This window comes from Amblyomma maculatum, chromosome 6 (assembly GCF_055883805.1).
Source record: "Amblyomma maculatum isolate TAMU_Amacu chromosome 6, ASM5588380v1, whole genome shotgun sequence".
NCBI classification, from domain to species: domain Eukaryota; kingdom Metazoa; phylum Arthropoda; class Arachnida; order Ixodida; family Ixodidae; genus Amblyomma; species Amblyomma maculatum.
In genome coordinates, this window is record NC_139349.1 from 29949385 (window position 1) to 29972676 (window position 23292).

At 44.1% G+C, this 23292-nt stretch overlaps 2 protein-coding genes and 1 long non-coding RNA gene across 3 annotated transcripts; 1 reads left to right on the forward strand and 2 right to left on the reverse strand.

Moving 5' to 3' along the window:
• Positions 1–7054: 7054 nt before the first annotated feature.
• LOC146185359 (uncharacterized) lies at positions 7055–10192 on the reverse strand. The gene is made up of 3 exons (XM_084605514.1): positions 9540–10192; positions 8454–8602; positions 7055–7433 (listed from the first exon to the last, which is right to left on the reverse strand). Exons 1-3 carry the CDS (start codon positions 10190–10192, stop codon positions 7264–7266), a joined length of 972 nt encoding a protein of 323 aa, XP_084461640.1. The 3' UTR covers positions 7055–7263.
• Positions 7332–20042, forward strand: LOC146185360 (uncharacterized). The gene is made up of 3 exons (XR_014707792.1): positions 7332–7574; positions 8093–8180; positions 19943–20042. It is a non-coding gene; the product is annotated as an uncharacterized LOC146185360 (long non-coding RNA).
• LOC146185361 (uncharacterized) lies at positions 15163–21307 on the reverse strand. The gene is made up of 3 exons (XM_084605513.1): positions 19961–21307; positions 18294–18442; positions 15163–15867 (listed from the first exon to the last, which is right to left on the reverse strand). The coding sequence occupies exons 1-3, from the start codon at positions 20608–20610 to the stop codon at positions 15584–15586; spliced, it is 1083 nt and encodes a 360-aa protein (XP_084461639.1). The 5' UTR covers positions 20611–21307; the 3' UTR covers positions 15163–15583.
• Positions 21308–23292: the final 1985 nt, after the last annotated feature.

Consider the following 23292-nt stretch of genomic DNA (forward strand, 5'->3'; position numbering starts at 1 on the left):
TACCACATGTACAGGGCATCGGTTTAATTGCGGTGAACCTTTCGTTTTAGCCACGTCGATCTACATTTGCTCCTCTCTACACTAAATACTAAGATTTATCAGGTGCCTTTGTAGACAGCATCCGTAGAGTAATTAATTTGTTCATATATCACGCGATCATCTGCAAATAGTCCGAATGTAGAGCAGAAGTGTTTACTAATACCACTTGCAAAAATTAAAAACAATATCGACCCGAGTACAGAGCCCTGCGACACTTCAGATTTCATGAGGGCAAGGGGAGATGAATGATTATCAACAGAGACTGGCTGCTTATGGTAGAAAATTATATAACCATGTAACAGCTTTCGTATTTATGTTCAAACTTGAGAGCTTCCCAATGAGTAGCTGGTGCGGAACCTTATCAGTGACCTTCGTGATGTCAATAAATATAGCGCCTATTCGGGACAGAGAGTAAACGGCATGATGGAGATCAGTAATTAACTCTAAATGTTGCGTTTCACAAAATTTTTCGCGCTAAACGCCGTGCGAATTGACGAAAAAGAAGCCTTGTTTGTCGAGTTAATCATGATATCTGATGAAATAATGTATTCCAGTAATTTGCAACAGGTGTTAATTAATGATATAGGTCTATACTTTGTTGGATTAGACGAGTCATCAGACTTAACAATAGGGCTTACGTGAACAACTTTCCAGTCATTTGGGACACACCTTCTATCAACGGTGTGTTCGAACATTGCAACAAAAATGCGACAAATTCCAGGCTTGGCTACGTTAAGTAACTTCGTCGAGGCCAGGTGCCGCGTTTACCGGAAGCCGATCAATGGCGGTTAATTGCCTTCGGTAGTGATAATTATATCATGCATGCAGGGTTGAAGTTTTGTTGGTATGGGAGTCTCATCAGTTAATACAGAGGAAACGAAGTCATTAAATTCTACTGAGACCGCAGCCGGGGAAAGAAGCCTAACATCGTTTGCTAGAGATATTGAAACCTATGTCGAGTAGTTGGGGTTAATAACTTTCCAAATTGTCTTGTGTTGTTTTGGAGCATGTTTCAAATGTGCATATTATAAAATTTGTCCTTGGCTGCTTTAATTTCAGATTTACACGACGGCGCATGTTCGTAGTAAAGTTTCCAGTCGTCCATAGGGCTCGACCAATAGACTTTTGAATATAATCATTTCTTTTTGCTTATGCTACGCTTTATGTGTTTTGTGAACCAAAGGCCTGGTGTCGACTCCCTGATAGCGATTCTTGAAATACATTTTTTTTTTTTTTACGCGATATCAATTTGTAGCGCAGAGGCGACCGGTTTTCATTTCCGTCGCGAAAACTGAATGAATGCGTGAACTCAGTAGAAAATGATGCCAGGTCACTGATCAGGATGTCAATGTTTGCTTTGGAGTAATAAAATATAAGTATCTTCTTGTTTTATGCATTGTTTCTGGCTATTGTAAATTTACAGCGCATTATGCCGTGTTTGTGTGTATAGATGGAGTCACCGGCCAGAAATATTGGCGATCGTGGAAATTTACTTTTGCCTAAAATTTATTGATTCATATACATATTGAATGAATTTTTTCGGGCGAACCAGGCAATCGATAGCAGACCCCGCCTATATAAGTTGCAGAAGGCGACTGATGTAGTGCTATCCACAAGTTTTAAACGCCAGAACCTGTAGGAATGACGTGTGCTTGCAAGTTTTCTTGCAAGTATTGCTTTATGTATTAACGCTTTACTATTTCTCTTTGCATTTCACCCCCTAGTTCGCCCTCCCTTTTAGGGTAATGCCTCAATAGGAGCGTTTAAAGATAAAATAAACGATGGTAATAACTTCGGGACAAAAACCGCGGACATCAGAGCATTCAGCTTTAAGTTAATCTTTCATCTACGCCAGGTTCCAGCGAAGTAATTACCGAAGCTGAGCTTCTTTAACGCATACCGAGGCCCAGAACCAATTAACGCTATTATACAACGTGTGGAACTTATGGAGGACGCATCTACTCTCCTTCTATCACCCCCTCTCTCACTGGCGCTTCATCCCAATTTTTAATTGGCAATTAACTTCTACTGCTTCATTTAAATCAGTGAGCGAGTACATTGTGCTTTAAAGTTTAAGCACGTACTCTATGCAGAAGGAATAAGTATGTTTTTTATGAGTGGTTCTGAGTCGTTTCTGTGCAGGAGGCAACCTCGTACAAACGGTCATGCTTCGCCGGCATCACTTAAATTAAAATACTGTCTTGATCGGTAACCTCCGGTCAGCTTTCTGAGACAGCGGTACGTGGCTTTTCTTCCCTTTTCTCTTTGCCCTGCTTCGACTACTTCCAGGTGTCTGTACGAGGAAGATAGAACTTCTCAAGCCATTTCTACAGCATTTTCTGCCGCCTTCCACAGAGCAGTCAGACATGTTGCAAAATCGAGAACTATCTCAGGGCCCTTGAGAGACGTGTATTAGCTCGTATAGTTTGTGCTCTTCCACATTTTATGGCACACCCTAAACAGAGGAGGACAAGGAGTGCATAAAAAGAACAGGACTCACGCTATTCCTGCTCGGATTCTTTGTCTGTACTCGCCATTGTGTCATAATAATAATAATAATAATAATAATAATAATAATAATAATAATAATAATAATAATAATAATAATAATAATAATAATAATAATAATAATAATAATAATAATAATAATAATAATAATAATAATAATAATAATAATAATCAATCAATCAATCAATCAATCAATCTTTATTTAATGTGCGCAGGAACAACCATGTGGTCTTTGTGCTGCAGCACAAATAAAAAAAAAAGAAACAAAAATGAAAAAGCACAAACATGTTTACACACACAGAGAGAACACAAAAAAAGAAATAAATAATACATGAAATGACAGACGAAAAGTATCACGGAAAGTAAGCAAACAATGAGTAGCATCACTTATATACACAGTGAGAGAATTTTTTAGCACACCAGGAAATAAAGAAAAAAAAAGAACGGTAGATAGAAGAAAAAAGAAAACAAATAACTGATATTGATTATAGTAATATAGAAATATACATAAAATAAACAACCCTTCCAGGCGCAACAAGTGCATGGTACTTAAAACACAGGCTAGAAATACAGAATAATACAATAAAGAAGTAAAATTGAACAAGGGGCAGTAAGATTCGAATATAAAGTTTAAAGTTGAAATATAAGTAAGAAACGGATAAAAAGTAGTTCACGATACAGACAGCATTGAACAGGAGAAAAAGCAAAAAGTGAAGTAAATACAATTTAAGGCTAGAAAGTGGGAGTTTTAAGTGATAAAGTACTATTTAGAATACAACGCTACGAACATCCAATGTAAATGAACAGAGCGAGTTTTGGAAGATGTCAAGGTGAGGACAAAAAGAGTTAAATAACCACTGCATCCTGTCCAGAGGGGAGTGGGAATGAAGAGGAGAAACCTGAAATGGTCTGAATTCCCTCATGCTCTTTCGCGGAACGCGCAGTAGGATGTACTCTAAGAGCTGAGGGCACATAATGTGGCCATGAAGGAGTTTGTACAGAAATATGATATCAAGTCTGATACGACGGCAGTGAAGGGAAGGAAGATTCAGTTGGGTGCTCCTGGTGGAGCGAGAGGGGGAAGTTGCGCAAGGAAAGCGATAATGAAATATCCGTAAAAATTTTTTTTGTACTCTGTCAACCTTGTCCAAGTTCGATTTGCAAGTGCCATTCCAAACAACCGACGCATACTCCAAGACCGGCAGGCATATGGACAGGTACAGTTTTAGGAACGGAAGTGGAGTATGGAACTCTCTCGAAAGTCTGCAAACGAATCCGAGTGTGCGCATAGCCCGCTGAGCAATGCGGTTAGTGTGAGAGGAGAAGCTGAGGGTGCGGTCAAAAAGTACACCAAGGTCATTAATTTCATCAACCCTATCCAACAGCACAGAATTCACAGAATAATGGTAGAGAAAGCTATGTGTTTTACGAATAAAGGACACAACCCTAGTTTTGGAAGAATTGAGGGTAAGTCGATTCATCGCACACCAATCAGAAAAAGCAGATATGTCCGATTGCAACAACACGCAATCTTGAAAAGAATGTATTACCTTGAATATTTTTATATCATCAGCATAAAGAAGAAACGAGGAGTTCTTTATCGCCGAGGAAACATCATTAATAAAAACGGAGAAGAGAAGCGGGCCTAGTACTGAACCTTGAGGAACTCCACTCGTTGCAGGGTAAACGAAAGAAGTCTGTCCATTGACACTGACAAAGCAGAAGCGATCAAGGAGATAGTTGCGTAGGAGGGCTACGAGAGAGACTTCAACGCCAGAGAGTAGAAGTTTTTCAAGAAGTAGTGAGTGAGTAACAACGTCGAAAGCTTTGCTCATATCACAGTACACAGTGTAAACCTGACCCCTCTGAAGGACTGCTGCAGAGGCATACGTCATAAACGTGACTAGGTTGGTAGAAGTAGAGCGACCCGACATGAAGCCATGTTGATTCGGTACTATGATATGTTTGAGATGGAAGGAAAGTACGCTGTGCAAAGCTAATTCGAAAAGCTTAGAGGTTGCACATAGAAGAGAAATCGGACGATAATTGGAAACATCAGATTTGTTTCCAGACTTGAAGACAGGAAACACGCGTGCCATTTTCCACACGCGAGGAAAGGCAGCATTTTTTAAACAGTTATTAAATATGGCAGTCAGTACTGGTACGAAGATATAACTGAAGGCTTTTATTATGGCAGCTGGAATGCCATCAGGTCCAGGAGACAAAGAAGGTCTCAGACGCTTAAGACTCTCACTTATCAACTCCTCGTCAAAGAGAATGGAATTAAATAGTGCACCAGATGGGAGGCAAACGGAATCACAATGTGGATGTTTGTAAACGGAGGAAAAATGTTGTGCAAAACTGTCGGCAACATCCCGAATTTCCGAACCCTGAGAGTCAACTAAGCTGATACTTAAATCTGATTTAATGGAACGCTTGCGGACGTAACGCCAGAACTGACTAGGACGATTTGAGGCATTCCTCTCTAAAGACTCAAGATAGGAGTCGTAGTCCCGCTTGTATAAGCGTTTGCAAAGAGAACGCACACGGCGAAACTCATCTGCCCAATTGTGAAACCCAGGGCGTTTCGCCTTACGATGGGCACGTTCCTTGAGCTTTAACGCCGTTATTAGTTCCCTTGAAAACCAGGAAGGGAACTTCCTACGCGTAGGAGTATGCAAAGGGATGTACCGACGCATACCATCAAGAACTATTTCTGTAAAGCGACTGACTTGTCCATCTGAATCATTAATGTCATTTAAAAGGGACCAGTCGACGGAAGAGAAGAAATTGAAAAGACCGACATAATCACCACGTGCATACGCGAAACGGGGCGAATTCCACACCCGATCTGAATTAGTAGAAGGTGAGGCAGAGAGAGCAGTAGTAACTAGAAGCGGAGGGTGAAATTTGTCACAGCGAGTCAGCGGTATGTCTGAACACGAGACTCGAACACTTTCAAAATTCGATAGACAGATGTCAAGAATATTACCGCAACAGTTTGCAATGAAATTGTGTTGCTGCAAAGAGTTAAAGGCTATAAAATCAAGTAGAGCGTTACACTTACTTAATATGTAATGATTGTTGTGAGAAGAAATAAGTGAGTTCCAGTTGATACTAGGAGTATTAAAATCACCTAAAATAAGAAGTTTGTGTTTGCTATGACGGGTTATAACATGTTCGATTGAGAGCAGAACATCATCATAGGCTGAAGGAGGTAGATTCGGAGGAATGTAGAAAGCTGCAAGTAAAAGTTTTTCATATCGATTTAAAGTGAGCTCGAGCCACACACATTCTTCAACAGTTTCCAGATCGGAACGTCGAACACACTTCACAAAACTGTCAATAGCAATGAGCACTCCACCTCCTCTTGATTTGGGACCTGTTTCAGGGCGGTCGCTACGAAAAACAGAGTAATTATTTGGAAAGAAATCATTGGAAGGAATATCACTTGACAGCCAGGTTTCGGTAACCACTACAGCGGTATAACAAGAGGACAAGACGCTAGAAAAAAATTCTGATCCCTTAGTCCGAAGACCTCGGGCGTTTTGATAATAGATATCCAAATTAGGGGCCACTGCAATTTTGCGTCAGTTCAGAGGGATGAAGCATATCGTCGTAAAGCTTCCCACGAAAGTCCTTATATATGCAGCCCATCGGCCACATCGAAGGCTCAACAAGCTTACTGTAGGATTCTTCATCAATTTCAATATGGAAGGACGAGTAGGAGTCGTACCTTGTTTTCAGCTGCCGGCAGGAAATGGGAGTAATATTCACTGATTTTAGATGGTTGGTAAGGTCTACCGATGTAGTATCGGGACTGAGTTTAGAGACGAAAATAGTCTTCGGACGCTTCTTTTGGTAAATGGCAACGTTCAGGACAGATGTGCTCGATGCGCCAGTAATGGCTCGACTTCGGTGCTTCTTCATCGCACTGGGTAAGTCAACCGCACGGCGAGGAGCAGAGGCAGAAGATGAACATGTAATATCTCCAGGAGTCATCCCTCGATGAAGAGCGGCGGAGTAGTCCACAGATGGCTGCTCCTCACGGGTAGGATTGCCCACGGAGACAACGAGAGGACGCTCGACGAGAGGACGCTCACACTGCGAAGCAGCGCACCGCACAAGCTCCTGGCGTAGGCCGTGAACATCGGAACGTAGAGAGGCGATAACCTCGGCTTGTTGTACGAAAGCCCGCGAGTTCTCTACACGAAGGCGCTCGTTCTCTTCCCGTAGCTGGGCAACCTCATCGCTCAGAAAAGAGATTCCCTCAAGCGCGTCGAGGAGGAGAGCCCGTAGCGAGGCAAACTCACCGCCATGTTAATAATAATAATAATAATAATAATAATAATAATAATAATAATAATAATAATAATAATAATAATAATAATAATAATAATAATAATAATAATAATAATAATAATAATAATAATAATAATAATAATAATAATAATAATAATAATAATAATGATGATGATGATGAAATAATAAGGGCAGTTAAAACGGATTGTGCACAAACAGGGCTCTTTTTTATTTGGGACGTACAGAGACGAAGGCGACGAAGACATGGTCCGGAAGGAAGATCGATGGGAAGGGTGGGGCCGCAGTAGAGCCTCGCGCGACGCACAGCGCCACGCCGAGCCTCGCGTCTGGACAGTGCTTTGGCGAAGTGCGCACAGCGCAAGGGGCGCGTTACAGACGCAGTGTGCAGTGCGGCTACGTTGTGGTCGTCGGTGGCACGGCGGCGCTGCACTGGAGGTCTTCCTCGGTGAGCCGGTGGAAGTAGCGGTCGAAGAGCGCCTGCGGGGTGCGGCACAGGAAGTAGTGCCACCGGTGCGTGTACGTCAGCAGGAAGCGCAGACGGCAGTCGCAGTGCATTGGGTTGTCTGCGACGGGAAGCGAAGAAGGAACAAAATAGCTTAGCAAGTTCAGGCAACTTCAGAACAACGAAAAAATCTGAAATCAAGGATTTGACGGAAACCCGTATGGTCGGGATATTACAGGAAGGTTCAACATTAGAGGCAACGGTCAGTTTTCCTACAAATTTCACGCACGCACAATGACTTCAATTTCGTTGTAACTACTATCACTAGTGTTGAAAATGTTTTATAGGCGTTGCACATCTGAGGGAGACTATTTAGAACAAAATAAGGAGTGCGCTGATCGCTGGTGATAGTAATCAGTCGTATAACGTATTTTTATGTTTATTTTCACATCGAAGCTGATTGTACATGAAGAAGAACTAATAATGGCTTCGACTAAAAGCGGAATCAAATCACATGAGCCGAACCGCAATATACTGACTACATTAAATTTGTCCGTTGTTCAGAGTAGCTTTAGTTCGTAACGAAAAAGAAAAACAACCACCTAATGTCTTTTATTAACCACTGATCTCCGTCGGCATACTCGAAAGCAGTGAAGTGCTAATTATTCATGTCTATATTTAATTTCTGAAACTTTTGAGGTAGCGGCGCAAATATACAGGAAATTATAATTCCACTATTGACTAAAATGTACTTTACCGTTTTTATAATCTGCGAGACAGGTATTATTGGAGACATTCAATTTCCGTCGTTCCAAGTTTCGCCTGTGAGCTCTCGGCGCGCAGCTGGACTCTACTGTCGGCACAAACAGTAAGAACATGCTCTTTTTTTTTTTCCTAACTGGTGCGCCGAAAGATCGCTTCCAAGCTTTATTTCCTAACTCATGTTTTGTTGCAGGAATCAATCATTGCTTATTATAGTCAAGAAATAGTTTACAACATTCTAGTGCGGAATTAGCCAGAATTACCAGCTGTCTTGGTAGCCTGCCTCGTTTGTCCTGAGAGAAGAACAAAAGTGGTTGCTCGATGGAGGGAAAAAAAATCATTATTTCGCTAAACAGAGTGAAATTCAAACATAGCGTACCAGCAAAGTTGACGAATACGGTCTTTTCCTTGAGTGGAGCCACGGCCTTCTCGTCCACTGTTGTCAGCTTGTTCCTCTGTACGTTGACGAAGCTCAGGTTGGGCAGCTCGTCGCCCAGACCCTCGGGGAATGCCTCAAGCTGATTGTCTCTGGAAAATAGATTTTAGGCTCTTTGTTATTTTTCTGGATGCTGCTTACCTGTAAAATATAAGCATCACAAGTACAGGACTCCAGCCAGACCACGTGGAAACAGACGTTTTCTTACTTGACCACTTCGGCTGCACCGTTATCAAAAATCGGTAGAGTTACCGAACCATGGCAGAAGAAAGCAGAGAGTAGAGGTGGGGAGTGGAAGGTGAGATAGAAGATAATGCATCCTTAAGAACGCATGACTATTATTTTCGTTCGTTTCAATCATGGCAGCTGGCATTACAATCGTAAACGACATACATTGCAGAAAACTACGTGCCTCTCTACAGCTTCGTTCTGCGGTGCTGGTCGCAGTGAAAAAAAAAAAAAAAAAAAAAAAAAAGGTGTTTAGAGGTGCGCGTCTACTAATTGATTACATATTTAATGTAATTTGACTAGGTCTAAAATTATCTTACATTTAATTCTATGACAGAAACAAAAGAAATTCGAAGGATGTGAGACAAGCAATCAAGAAAACGTGTCCCGATACTCGATGAGTGTTTTTCTTTAAGCTCATCGAGGTTGCCTGCAAGTGGTGCATGAGACTGGTCAACACAGCCGAGCGTATACAGTAGATGACCGAATACCGAATTGAAAGATTGGAGAAACACCATATGTATCTTTTAGCGCATTCAGTAATAATGAGCCGGTCCGCAGCTGAAGTCGTGCTAAGTGTTACGTTAGACACTGAGTAAAAAACAAACAAACAAAAAAAAAAAACAAAGGAGGAAAATATATTAAATGAAGTCATGGCACCTAGCTTTGCTATTACGGCCTCTCTATAGCACTTGCTGCCGTCGTTCTTCAGTGAGGTAATTTTTAGAGCCGGCGGACGTAAATCATTTGATAAGCACTAAACGTTGGCACACAGCAGCTTTAACGAATGGAATAACTTACGGCAGATCCAGGAAGAAGAATTTCGGTGCCGGTCTGGGCAGCCAGCCCCTGGAGAACACCTTGAGGCTCGTCTTGCGCATTACAAGGGCCTCGAGGTTCTCAAGAGACATCAGCCAGTCGGGGTCTACATGCTCCACTGTTGACTTGGTCACGTAGATGCTCTTCACCGTCTTCGGCAGCATGTTGAAGTCTGTGGTCAGCCTGAGATTCTCGTACTCATCGATGCAGATCTCTTCGAGCTTGTGGACTCCCTGGAACACAGACCACGAAGGCGGCAAAGTGCTTCCGCTGTGGAAGACCACCTTGCGCAGCGTGTCTTCGAGACCCTCGAACGGATTGCCCGTGGGACCTTGCTGAGCGAAGTCCATGACGGACACATTGAACAGCGCCAGCTTGCAGACATTGAGGTCAGCGAAGGCCCGCTCCGGGAACCGCTCGAGACGGCTGTCCTGCAACTTGAACCAAGTCTCCTTGTTCGGATCGGCTCCGACACCGCGCTTGACATACTTGGCGAAGTCTTCTGCTGTCTGGAAGTCTTTGCAGACAAATCTTCGGACGTTCTCCGTCTCCATTTGCATGCACGAGGGCTCGCAGAAGGCGACGCTCAGGAACGAGGCGAGCGCTAAGGCTAGCCCAGGAAGGAGGGACGTCATGGTGATGCTCTGAACACTGGCGCTGAGTTGAAGGGAAGCGAGAGGCTGGCTAAGAGTATACGGAGGCCTGTGGTGCGACTGCGAACACCGACCGGTCGCAGACGTGCTTTATATGCACGCGATGCGCGTGTCGGACAAACACGTCTGCCTAAGACCCCCCCAGGACTGGTTTCTGGCCTCTGATTGTGCTCCCCTCCTTTCTTTCACGAGGTCTCCGACCGTGTCACTAACCCCAAGACGGGTCCACTTGACTCGCACCTGCTCCCCGGCCTCCGAGTGGCGGGCCAAACCTGGAGTGGCTTCTTTTTTGACTGTTATTGGTCAGGGCTATGTACAGAGTGAAATAAGTTACCAAATCAAGGATTACGTACCGCCCTGGGGCGTGTACGTGCGTGGTTAGGTAATATTTCATTAGGTATCACGCTAGAAAACAAGCCGCTAACCAACCAGTTCTGATATCATGCCAATGCGGTACTGGGCGACCGAAAACGCAGCACTTGTTCCCACACTCTTTGAGTCTCAGTCGATGTTTACATGTCAGGGGCCGAACGAAATAAAGAAAGGCAGCGCTAAGGGAAGTCCTCTGGCATCCACTTTTCGGCTCCATTGACCCGCTTATCTGCAGACAGGGGCGTTTTTGATAGTTGTATACGCAACTAGATCGCAGAACCGGCTCCAATGAAAACGTGGTGGCAACCCCAAACCGGTCTTTGACCTCTGCAGCATTTGTGTATTGCGGCCGTCACATCAGCTGCCGTGCGAGGACCCGCGATCGCTTTATTCTATACTCTGAAAAACAAGCAAAATGGAGCTTTCGGCAAACCCTGCGAGGAGCATACCACTCTCCTCTCGAGAGTGCAGCGCAGTTTTGCATGGGGGTCGAACACGATGCGCCTGGCACGCGTAATCGGTCGAGGCTGTAGTCCCCTCGCCGACTGAAGGAGGCTTGTCTGGAAACTTCCACTGTCGCATTTCTTTCTACGCGCACGTCTGCGGGTTGCTTCTAAAAAGGCGGCTGCTAGAACGCCAGTGAAGTTTTTTTCGTAAAATGACCTCGCACTATGGCTATGTATTTCCCTTTTTGCCTTCGGACTTGCAGCGATTTATGATGACGGGGATGATGACGCAAGAACTAGCTGGCCAAATAGCTGCATGCCTAACGTGTATGAATTAGATTTCAACCATGAATATCTAAGCACCAGGCCAAGGAGAAGCTTTGGCTCCTTGTCATACCAGAGGTGTCCGGCAGAATTGGAAATCGAACCAGCCACGCCCGCCTTCTACTGATGCCACATTGCAGTAAACTACTCGAGGTACTCAGCCTGCATATTGAGCATCGTGTGAGGAGGTACTGTATGAATTCATTTTCACAAAAGCGATACCAGTACCACAGGCGAGCCTAGCTGATCAGTGTAAATTCTTGGATAGTATAGGCATGGGACCGCCATTGTAACCATCTGCAACTGCTAATTTCTTGTTTTTTGTCCGTGTATATAACTGTGTTGTCATCATATCGAATGTGCTTGCCAGTGAGAATTTAAACGACACGGATTTCGTCACTGAAGGTCCGCGCCACGTTTTGGCTTAAGCAACTTCAATGAGTTAGTGACATCAGACCTATAGAATCAAATTTTTCGAAGCTAGTAACAAAATTGTATACATAAAATAAAAATAGCAAGAATATGTCCATAATACTGTGCCATATAATTGATTTTCAAAAAGTCATCACTAAAACTGAACGCCGCTTCGTGCACAGGACAGCAGCAAACACCGTAAAAAATTTCAATGATTGCAAATTGTCTAGTACAGGTCGTAGCGAAAGGAAATTTTGAGAACCTGCCAATAATATTAGACATTTTAGCAGGCTGTAATGGCTAATGGGAAGCCGCACATGCTTCCAGCGAAGTGTCCGTGATGATCATCCGCTCTCATCCCGACTAAGTTTAGTGAGAACATGAACTAGTTATTACTACGGGAGGTCATCGCTTTCGGTAGAATATTAGAAGGTTTTGATGCAAGGCCCGAGGAAGAAATGCATGAAGAGACTATCTCTATGGACAGTGGCGTAACCAGACATTTTGTTCGATGAGGGCTGATGAACTTAGGTTGCAGCGCGGCCTGCTCCGTATAGAATTTGTCGAAGGATGAAATACATGAATAATAACTGCATTGCCATTGCGCAGTAGATGCTGCATACAAATTCTTGAACGCAGAGCATTGTAAAAAAAAAAAAAATCAAATATGTAATTTTTTGCGCAAGAATATACTCGTATGTCCTAAAAATTGTGACAGAAATAACTGATATCAATGTTGCCATGTTTTTGCGTTTTAATAAGTAAACAAAATAAAACGTGAACTTTAAAATTATATAGAAAACGTGAAGGAGATGAAATGAAAAGTTGAGGACAAATATTTTAAGGAATCTCCGCCTTTCATGAACCTTGTTTACATTTTTGTACATATGCGAAGGCCAGGGAAAAACCTCAATGACGGTGTCCTACGCTGTAGTTTATTCCGCACTGTGACTGACTGTGGCATGTAATTGCAACTCAATTATAATCGCGTCAAAGAGAATACACATGAGGAAGCTCTGCAAAGTATAGACTAGAAATGCGAAAATACATCTTGATAAAGGGCAAAAAAGCGTAACTGGGAACAAAGCTCCCTACATGGACATACAAAATCTCGCAACAAGATATTTAAATATACGTATACTTCTGCAATGAATATACTTATTTAAGCAAACATCATTGTACATACTAAACATGTTGCGCAATCTCAGATAGTAAACTTTAGGCATAGAAAGGTAGACAATCCAAACAAGATAAAAAAAGAATGTCGAAATCAATACCAAACTGTCTTTTAACAGATTGCCTAGACAGTGACAATTATTCTGCACCCAAAAATTATCTAACGGTTCTACTTTGGTTCAAAAATGAACTAAAAGTAGGTAGCTGGCTGGTTGGCTCTCGAAAGCTGCAGGTAGCTAGAACAAGGAAATTGAAGAGGCTTCATGTGTCCTCGCGTATAGAAATTAAGGTAAGAAAAAGAAATTAAATAAGGACGCAGTTACCTCTGCTGGCTTTAGTATACTGACATGGACGCTTTGGTGCCGTTGAGAAAATTAATATTCTTTTCTGTGACATGACGGCCCAACTGAATCGCCCCAATGCTTCGTCTCATAGGACCAAAGAAAACAATGAGGGAACGCCACGGAGAATCGTTGAAGCCTGGTCATAAAAATTCTGGTCATAAATAGCCTAGTCATAAAAGGTGATATAATGGAAATCATTATGAATAAATGGCCGTCACATAACACGTCATGCTGCAGTTCTGGCCTATTTTAGGCTGCAGTTTCACACGCTCATTTCATTAAAGAATGGCTGTGCTAAGCGACGCTTGCTCTCGAAACCAGAGGTATACGCGACGCGTCGCCGATGGAACTTTGAACCTTTCCACCTGCCTTTCCACCTGAACCTGCCCAAGCCCGGGGGGCTGCCGCTGTAGTGCGCCCGTGTATTTCGCGAAGTGTGGTTGGGTCCTGTGAACTGCGCCATGAATTGATGCGGGCCGGGATGCAAGAACTGCACGGAAGAATAATGCCGCACGGGGTTTTCGCGCTTCATCCGGTATCCTGCTATGCACAGTCCGACAAAGACAACCTTTCTAGATCACGGCATGCGCACGCATTGTTTCAAACGAAAATCGTTTTAGTTTCATTTAGGAAATGCAGAGCTGAAAATGCATCGCAGCCAGTATCCCAGGCGTGCAATTAACGTTAATTGGACAGCGTAGACTTCCTGATGAACCCATAGATGAAAAGATTACCTGCAGTTCACTCCAGTTTGTATGTAACACTGATTAGAATGTAACATTTGCACCCTAAGGAACTGAAGCCTTACGAAAAAAACACGGGCTCTCAGCAAACCCCTTTCGACAGGCTTTTCGCTTGAGCATGCGCACCGAGCATGCGCAGTCACTAAAAAACATCGAGTCAGTGCGCACAAGCGCTTCGAGGGAGAGAGAGGGCAGCGGTGGCAGAAGAGGTTGGCCTACGGAGTTTGCGCATCTGGCGTCACGTTCCCTCCTAGATTTATCTTCCTCCATCCATTGGACCTCGTTTCGTGATTTGTCAGCTGAACTGATAGTGTGACTTGTCTCGTTGTTTGGTCTGATGTACGACTTTATAAAAGCCAATGCAGTTTTCGGGTGAGATGTTTATGAGAACTCTAAGCCCGTAAAGTTTCGGAATTGAAATTTCTTCGCTCCGTAGATTCCGTGGCTGTAGGGAGATGCCGCGACAAGCCAGCTCGCAGTCGAAACGCTCTTGATACCTTGTGCTCGGGCGGGGCTCCTTGCGTTTTGTGACCCCAGATGCATGGGCGTTGCCGCGAAAACCCAGCCTAGCTCAGTTCGCAGCTTTCGCGGCGAAATGTCTTTTCAAGCGCAAAAAAGGTATTGCAAAAAAAGATACAGACCGATTTCCGGTATCGGCGGTTATTTTGGTTACTCTTGTCCTCTTGTTACTCCTCTGGAATACGCATGTCACTCGTCGAAATCAGTTTGTCTTCTCTGATGCTCATTACCTGAATGCGACAGAAACTACGTTGTGTTGTGTTTTATGGCCCATAGGTAACTAAGGCCATAATTCAACAAAAGCAAGGTTTAAGCTATGGACACTGTATACGTGAAATGGCTAATAGAACTGAGAGAGCTATACGGTGCTGGAAGTCATATTTGATAATACTCAAGGCGGATCTTCGAAAACCCAGAGAAAGAAGACATGCGGCTGACATAAAAATATGTGATAACCGGCAAAAGGAGGACATTAAATCAAAGATGGAGTCTTGGCCGTCTGGGTCGGCCATTTTGCGAGAAAAATAATAGCCTTTCAGGGCTGGAGAACCTTAGTAATTTCGGTTTTCTTTTTGTGGACAGCAGCATTACAAGACCCTTCTGGTTTTGCAACGATGCTTCTTTATTTAACTCGTTACGCAGTGTCAAATATGAAATATATTATCCGTGTATTCTTGTCACAAAAACCTCCCAAACCAATAGATAATGCTTCATGTGACTATCATTCTAATTATCATCATGAGCGTTGATTCTGCTGCAGTACAAGAGTCTCTATTTATGCGTGTTATCTAGATGCAGCGGCGTTGTTTCAGCAAATTTGTTTACCGCATCACGCCGCCTGACAGTCGTCAGCCCTCTATTACGTTTTCTTTACACCCCGACACCCTAGCAGATCAATGACCGGAAGCCTAAACTAACACGGATGAAAACAAAAAAGAACGGAATAAAACAGAAGGAAGTTATTCCGAAAGCTCGGACTCATTCTAGGAAAAGGAAATAATCACGGGCTGTTTATATGTGCCGCGGGTTAGTTATTCATAACGGCGTCGGAGAAGTTGGAGGGGCCTCCGACGATGCAGATTTCGTCGCCACAGACGGCTCTGCCGCTGGGACAGCCGACAAAGGGACTTGAGCTGTGGCAGGGACGGCGTCTGCTCCCGCCACCGCCGGCGTCTCGTATTCGCACGGCAGCTCAGGTTCCGACAGCATCTTGATGTAACGGCCCTGGTGGATCTCGTGTGACTGGCACAGAAAGTAGTGCCATCTGTCCGTGTAGTCCAGCAGGAACCACAGCTTGCAGTCGCAGTGAATGGGGTTGCCTGCGCTCCAGACAGGGAATATAATAATAATAATAATAATAATAATAATAATAATAATAATAATAATAATAATAATAATAATAATAATAATAATAATAATAATAATAATAATAATAATAATAATAATAATAATAATAATAATAATAATAATAATAATAATAATAATAATAATAATAATAATAATAATAATAATAATAATAATGTGGCGGGAATAGGGACAGTTGTGTTTCTGAATTCCTGCCGACAATATTTGTCAAAGAGTGTCGCTAAGGCGTCATTCGTCGTCAGGCTTTGGACAACTAACTCGGACTGATAGTTTAATGCTTGCAGGTGGATAGGAGGGATAGATACATGTATAGGGGAAAGAATGAAAACAGAAGCGTTCTTTTTTTTTTTTTTTTAAGGTGACGTCACATTTGCACGATGCAAAGCTAGTTCTCGCCTTGATGCTTTGACGGTGACAGCTGTAAAGACTTTAGCCCGTTACAACATCGCCTTTAGTGTAACCAACTTATTTTCGCGACAGTTGACGTCATCACAGGTGCCGAGCAGTACGTTCGTGTTTCCGCTGCTGCCTGCGTGTCGCAAGTGTTTATTAATGTCACTGTATCTTCCGAGCCAAAATATGCGCCCCGTATAGGGGATTGTTCTACAAGTGCTCACAGCCCAAAATAGCGGCTCCTACCAATCACTCTTGTACGAAGCCATACCATACAGTGCGAAACAAATAACTTTTATTTAATCGTTGGCTTATTATAAAAAGATTCGATTGAACCTATATCTAAGAGGTGTGGGTGGTTTCAGATTGCATGGTAGGCTAAATTACTGGGAACTATTTTCTTTCCCAGCTCACCCTTCTGAACCTTTACGGCGCCCGATTATGTTAGGACATGAAAGGTGATTTAGCATCACAATTTAGCTAGTGAAACCAATACTATTAAAAAATTGTTCAGGAGAATCATAGAAGCCAGGGAAAATAGACCTTTTGCTGGGGGCACTTAAGATGACGCGTGCTGGGAAGGAGAAGGAATGAATGTCAGATCATGATATTTGTTTTATTTTTCATTTTTAATTCTTTTTTCCTCTTTTTATGAATTCCACTTTATTTTTTTTATTTTGTTCACTGTCACAGACTACCATAACTACCGACTTCCTCGCGCATTCACTCAGTCCACCTTTATTCACCATGATCAAACGAGCCTTCGTATCCTCTGCAATAAAGAAACAAAAAAAAAAAAAAGCATTCGTATTCAGTGGGTGGCGTGTCAGTCTCTTAATCCGAAGGTCCTCGTTCGATTTCAACCTTGTTCACACTAACTGAATTTTTATTTAAGCTCTGCTACTTTCCTTTGGCTAATGGAAGCTTGCTATGAAATTTTGCCGTCAGTACGAACGTTTCTGGCCCGCTATTCTGTCTGTAGCCTCGATACGCTGTTACCTATCTTAGGTACTGCTGACTACGTCACGAAGCCAGGTTAGTTTCGCTACTGCTTTTTTTTTTAACACTCAGCGCCAAGTTTAAGTGGCGTCCTCCAATGTTCAGGCTTTGACTTCAGCGAACTATTGCGCGCTGTTTGAGCTAAGCCAGTCAGAGACAATATAATTGTAGTGCTATTCCTGCGCGCCACAAAGCATGCGCTAACTCATGAGGAACTTCTTAATGTGCATTAGAACTGCATACATCAGAGTTTGGTTCCACGTGTTGTTGTACGGGATTCAGAGAAAAGAGGATTCGTTAGTTAGAAAATCCGAGCAGCCTCCCCTTAACTGAAAGGTTTTAAATCGTTTGGGTTATTTTTTAGGTCGATAAAGACGAAGCCGCATAAATAGTACCTTGCTACAAACATTTGAATCTACAATCTTTTACGGCTGCTAAACATCTACAACTTCCACATTGACGCTTAATTCTTGAGGAGGAGGAGGAGGAGAAGGAAAGGCAGGGAGGTAAACCGGTAAAAGGAACCGGGTTGCCTTAATTTCTGAGAAGTGGTGAGCTGATTAGGTGTTACTAATTTAGTTTCCAGAGCAAAAAAATACTGTTGAAGTGACTGTCGACAGTCTCCCATAGCCGAAAGAAAAAAAGAAACATAACAAGGATCAGCTTATTATAGGTCAATAGCACCAGTAAAGTCTTACAGCACCAGGTTTAATGCCTCCGGAACACTCCGCGATCCCTTTAAATCTTCTCTTTTTTTTTTTTTTTTTTTTTTTTTTTAGCTGGGAAAACAGGAATACACATTGCAATGAGGACAGCGGCGTGAGATCTCCCCGAATTAGAAGACGGGTGAGCAGTGTTTTGGGAAACGCCGCCATGTAGAGACGCTCAGTCAGTTTTGGTAGTCAAGGATAAGCTACACGCAAAAAAAAAAAAAAAAAGCTTTGCGAAAACGTTTCAGGTAACAAAAGGAAAAACAAAAAAATCTCACCGATCAATCTGACAAGGACGGAGTCCTTGTGGAGTGGTGCAACGTCCTTTTCCTCGAGCGTCGTGATTCGGTTGGATTCGAGGTTGACGAACTGGAGCTGTGGCAGGTCTTCGCCCAGTCCTTGCGGAAACGCACTCAGCTGGTTCTCGCTGCGTACAAATGCAAATGGCAGCGGACGTTATCAGTACGTGACCTGGGTTCAGCTTCTTAGAGATTCTGCTCAGTTTATAGCACTGGACGGACGGTCGCTGCTTGGTGACCACTCTTTGTTCAGTGGCTTAGAGGCAATGTTCGCGTGGTTTTGAATTCAAATCACTCGTAGAGTGTCTTACCTTGCCAGTCTGGGTACCTGCAATAGGCCATTGCCTGCGATGCGTCAACAGTATTAAGGAAGCGATTGGCCTGCAAGACTGAGATAAGCGCTCGGGAGAAAGCCATTAAGTGAAACTGGCTTCCGTGGGAAAATAACAGGCAGATAGAAGTTCGGTGCTTTTCCGCTTATACTGGGGTATCCCCAGGAAGAGAACCTGAAATGACGTGGACTTCTAGCTGTGCTATTTCTGCATTTCTCAAGCCCTATGAGAAGGATGAGGAGGAGAACTCGCCCTATGGTGTGGTGGTCAAGGCCTTACGTCAGTCGCGTCTGGTTTCATAAAATTTAATTGCTGAGCAGTCCTGCCGTGAAACGCGGTATTTCCCTGCCTGTAAGATCTGAAGCATGACTTTGATGTACTCTTCTCTTTCTAGTGATGCTTTTTAACGTTAGAGGAATTAGGAGCATTGAAATAGTATAGTTCATCGGCCAACTGGGCTTGTAACTGTGCCCTTTATCCAAGTGGACTTACTTTCGACTATTCGGAAGGTGATGAAGAGGAGGCATATGTGACTCACGGAAATGCCGCCACTGAAGCGCAAGCACGTGCGCAGCTCAAGATGTTATCCGAAAAAGTAGACGGTTCCTGCGACTGGCATACGCACTTTCCTGCGTTTTCTGCCTTTGCGTGCTTCTCGCTGGCTGGTTTCCAGGCTGGAGAAAATTGTTTTCAGGGTCTTATAATTTTCACAGTTTAGATTCACTTCATAACTGTGTTGTGATCGAGTATAATTTTTCTAAAAATGGTGGCCACCTTTTGAGGTGTCATGAAATTTTTAACGCTGCTGTAGGAACCGACTAATTACAATTCTAACGGGAACATTTGGTGTCTGAAACTGAACTGCTAATTGAGTCATTGATGCATTGTTAATTTGTATTTTTGCATTTTACCACACTGCTTTGACCCGAGCAAGGTCTGCAGCATTGAATAAATAATAATAATACAGTATTGAATTAGTGGGCAACAAGTCGTGCGACTAAACAGCGCCAGAGATATTAAATTGTAGAATATTAACATTAAATAACCAAAGCCAGGTACATTCATATAACAAAGATGCTTATTAATTTTGTCATCTGCAATAATTTTTCTTGTACTGATTACTTCGGGTCATATGCTGTATATCAATGTTATCAAGATTTTCAAGATTGTCAACTTTGTAGTTAGTAATAAGTGTTTTTTTAATTATGTTATGATAGCTCAGTCTAATGGCACATTCGTAACGTACAGCTACCTACTTTTTGAATGTCGAGTATGTGACGTTTTTCTTTTTTCCAGACAGACAGAATGACTCACGCCAAGTCGAGCGTCTTCAGCTTTGGCGCGGGTCTCGGGAGCATCGACCGGGAGAAGAGGGGAAGGTTGGTGACGCGCACTATGACGGTCTCCAGGTTCCCCAGGTCGGCCAGCCAGTCTTCGTCCACCTTATTCAGGGTGGCGTCAAAGACGAACACCAGCTTGAGACTCTGCGGAAGCTTGCCGAAGTCGCGCGTCAGATTCAGGTTCAGGTAGCGCTGAACGTGCAGCTCCTTAAGAGCGGCCATGTTCCCCAGCTGGGACCAGGACGAAGGCAAAGTGCTGTCGCGCCGGAAGACCATCTTCTGCAGTGACTGCTCGAGTCCCGAGAAAGGGTCTTTGCTCTTTTCGGGGCTGTCGAACGAGCCGACCGTGACGTTACTAAGAATCAGCTCCGACACGTTGAGGCCAGCGAAAGCAGCAGGCGGGAGCCGTTCCATGACGCTGTTGATGAGCAGGAACCAGGTATCCTTGGAAGATTCATTGCGAGGCACATGCTTAAAATCTTCGGGAGACTCGAACTCTCGACACACGAGACGTCGGTACTTATGCCCGTCGATCTGTACGCAAGAAGGCTCTGCCGACGACCAGGACAACGCGATGCTTAAGAGCACCGTGAAGCGGAGCGTCCGTCCCGCGTAGTCGGCCATAACTTTCCTGGTTACGACGCTGCCGTATACACGTCGTTGCCCTGTCGACTAAAAGGCCGCACTTCGGCGTGCTCCTTTATAAACTACGGCCACCGACTCCGAAGGAACGGAATGGAAAGTGAGAAAAGATTCAGCACGTCAAGCACGCAATGTACTGTCCAGGTTCTACTAAGGAAGCGAGCGGCTTGCCTTTAGCACCGACTTTTCCTGTCTTTCAGCTCGTTCATTTTTTGCTCATTCCGAATTTCTAAACAAGGACGCTGTGAAGAGTTTAGGTATGACACGGAAGTCTCATCTGTTATACGAAGGACGCCCGTCCTTCGTCGTCTCGGTCTTAATAGGACTCATGCCGCGCGCGGAAACGAGTCATCGCTGTCGGAGCTCCTCTGCGGCCTCTTGAACTCTGCGTCGCTGTCTTCCCAGGTACGGAGCTTGAGTGCGCTTTTGTTTTGTTTGCCCACCGCGTAGGGTGTGCGAGAAAACCGGTGAAAAGGTTGGCACTGAGGTATCCAGGTGCAATAAAACCTACCCCCTGTAGCGACTGCGGCATAAACTGTGATGTCACGGCAATACCCGCTGTTGCGGATGCGGACACGCGCGTTTCACGGCACGAGCGCACGTTTCCTTTTCTTGCTTAGCGCGTGGCCCATGAATTCAATATTCCACGGCGCAGGCGCCAGCAGCGCTGTCACTCCTTTTACCACTGCATATAGGCAACGGGCTAAACGTAAGCCGATAGAATCGCGCCATTGCCTCGAAGGCTGAAAACTTACGTAAACCAGTCGCCCATTGCGCGCTCGGTGTCGTCCACCATCGGGGCATTTGCATTTGTGGGGGTTACGAGTTTCCACATAGTTAGACGGCCGTCACATTTTGTTTTTCAGCTTCCACTGGGCACATTGGGATAAGCGACCACTCGCGCATAGTGCATCCCGTATAATACAGGCTGCAAAAATATGAATCCGTTTCATCTAGGCTTGAGCGACTTCGAAAGTACTTAACAGCGCAACTTAAATCAAAGACCACCGAAAGGGAAAGACGCAAGTGCATGGTACTTCATTTAAGTTGCGCAGTGAGGTCCTTAAGAAATAAAATATCAACTCGGCTAGTATGCTATGTTCAGCTAGTTTGTAACTTTTTACATTACTGCAGAACCGATGTTTTCCAAAATCTTCAATGTGCCGGCCCAATGCAGTTGGTGCGCGGGGACCTTACACGACCACTGCTATCGCCCATTTGCAAACGGCAAAAAAGTGAGCCTTGCCTAAGGAGGCGATTAAACAGTTTGAATGTGAGACCGTTAGTTCCGTCATGTATATAAAAAACGTGGAGAACGCTTAAGCTTCGCCTTAAAGAGTTCAAAGAGATAGCGTTTAAACCACAAAGCTTTGAAGAAGACAGATGTATGTATAAGGCTTTTTGAATCGGATGGCGGCTCGCGCCTTCTGTTGCGGCAGCGCCGAACGATTGAAGGAATTTTCCAGTGAGCGTCGAATCGCAGGTAAGCAAAGCGGAAATGTTCTTTGCTACTCTCACAACTCTTCAGTTCAGTTCAGTCGTTCAGTCGTGTCCGACTCTTCGTGACCCTATTGACCATGTCACGCCACGCTTTCCGGTCTCTCACTATCTTCCTAACATCACATAACTTCATCTGCAGTGCCTCGAGGATGCCATCTAACCATCGCGTTCGCTGCCTACCCCTTCTCCGGCCACCCTCAACCTTTCCCAACATCAAATCTTTCTCCTGCGACTCCTCTCTTCTCATCAGATGACCAAAGTAGCTGAGCTTTAAGTTTAGAATTTGACCCTCCAATGAGCAGTCAGGGTTTATGGTCGACAATATTGACTGATTTGATCTTCTGGCAGTCCAAGGAACTCTCAAGAGTCTTCGCCAGCACCACAATTCAAACGCGTCAATTCTTCGGCGGTCAGCCTTTTTCACAGTCCAACTCTCGCATCCATACATCACAACTGGAAAGACCATAGCACGAGTTATACGGATCTTGGTTGGCAGACTAATGTCTCTGCTCTTTACTAGGCGGTCAAGGCTAACCATTGCTCTCTTTCCCAGAAGCAGGTGTCTCCTAATTTCATGGCTGCAGTCTCCTTCCGAGGTAATCTTGGAGCCCAAGAAGAGAAAATCTGTCACAGCTTCCACTTCTTGTCCCTTGATGCTCCAGGACTTGATAGGGCAAGACGCCATGATCTTTGTCTTTTTAATGTTCAGTTTAAGCCCAAACTTCTCACTCTCTTCTTGTACGCGCATCAGAAGTCTCTTGAGTTCCGCTTCACTTTCTGCCATTAAAGTGGTATCATCCGCATATCTAAGGTTGTTGATACGTTTTCCAGCAATCTTCACTCCAGCTGAAGACTCGTCCAGACCGGCCTTCCTCATGATGCACTCTGCATATAGGTTAAATAGGCAGGGCGACAGTATGCAGCCTTGCCTCACTCCTTTCTCAATCGGAAACCAATCAGAGAGACCATGCCCAGTTCTGACTGTGGCCTCTTGCCCTTCATACAGGTTCCTGAGGAGACAGATGAGGTGAATTGGAACTCCCATCTCTTGGAGAGCTTGCCACAATCTGCTGTGGTCTACGCAGTCAAACGCTTTCGCATAATCAATAAAGCAGAAGTAGATGGGTTTCTGGAACTCTCTTGCTTTTTCCATGATCCAGCGAA

Excerpts from the sequence above, each read along its gene's own strand:
- LOC146185359 (XM_084605514.1), bottom strand. The coding sequence starts at position 10,192 with ATGACGTCCCTCCTTCCTGGGCTAGCCTTAGCGCTCGCCTCGTTCCTG. Across the intron at positions 8,603-9,539 it reads TTCTTCTTCCTGGATCTGCC|AGACAATCAGCTTGAGGCAT; the intron begins GTAAGTTATTCC and ends TCTATTTTCCAG. Across the intron at positions 7,434-8,453 it reads CGTATTCGTCAACTTTGCTG|ACAACCCAATGCACTGCGAC; the intron begins GTACGCTATGTT and ends TTCCCGTCGCAG.
- LOC146185361 (XM_084605513.1), bottom strand. The coding sequence starts at position 20,610 with ATGGCCGACTACGCGGGACGGACGCTCCGCTTCACGGTGCTCTTAAGC. Across the intron at positions 18,443-19,960 it reads CTGAAGACGCTCGACTTGGC|CGAGAACCAGCTGAGTGCGT; the intron begins GTGAGTCATTCT and ends ATTTGTACGCAG. Across the intron at positions 15,868-18,293 it reads CGTCCTTGTCAGATTGATCG|GCAACCCCATTCACTGCGAC; the intron begins GTGAGATTTTTT and ends TCTGGAGCGCAG.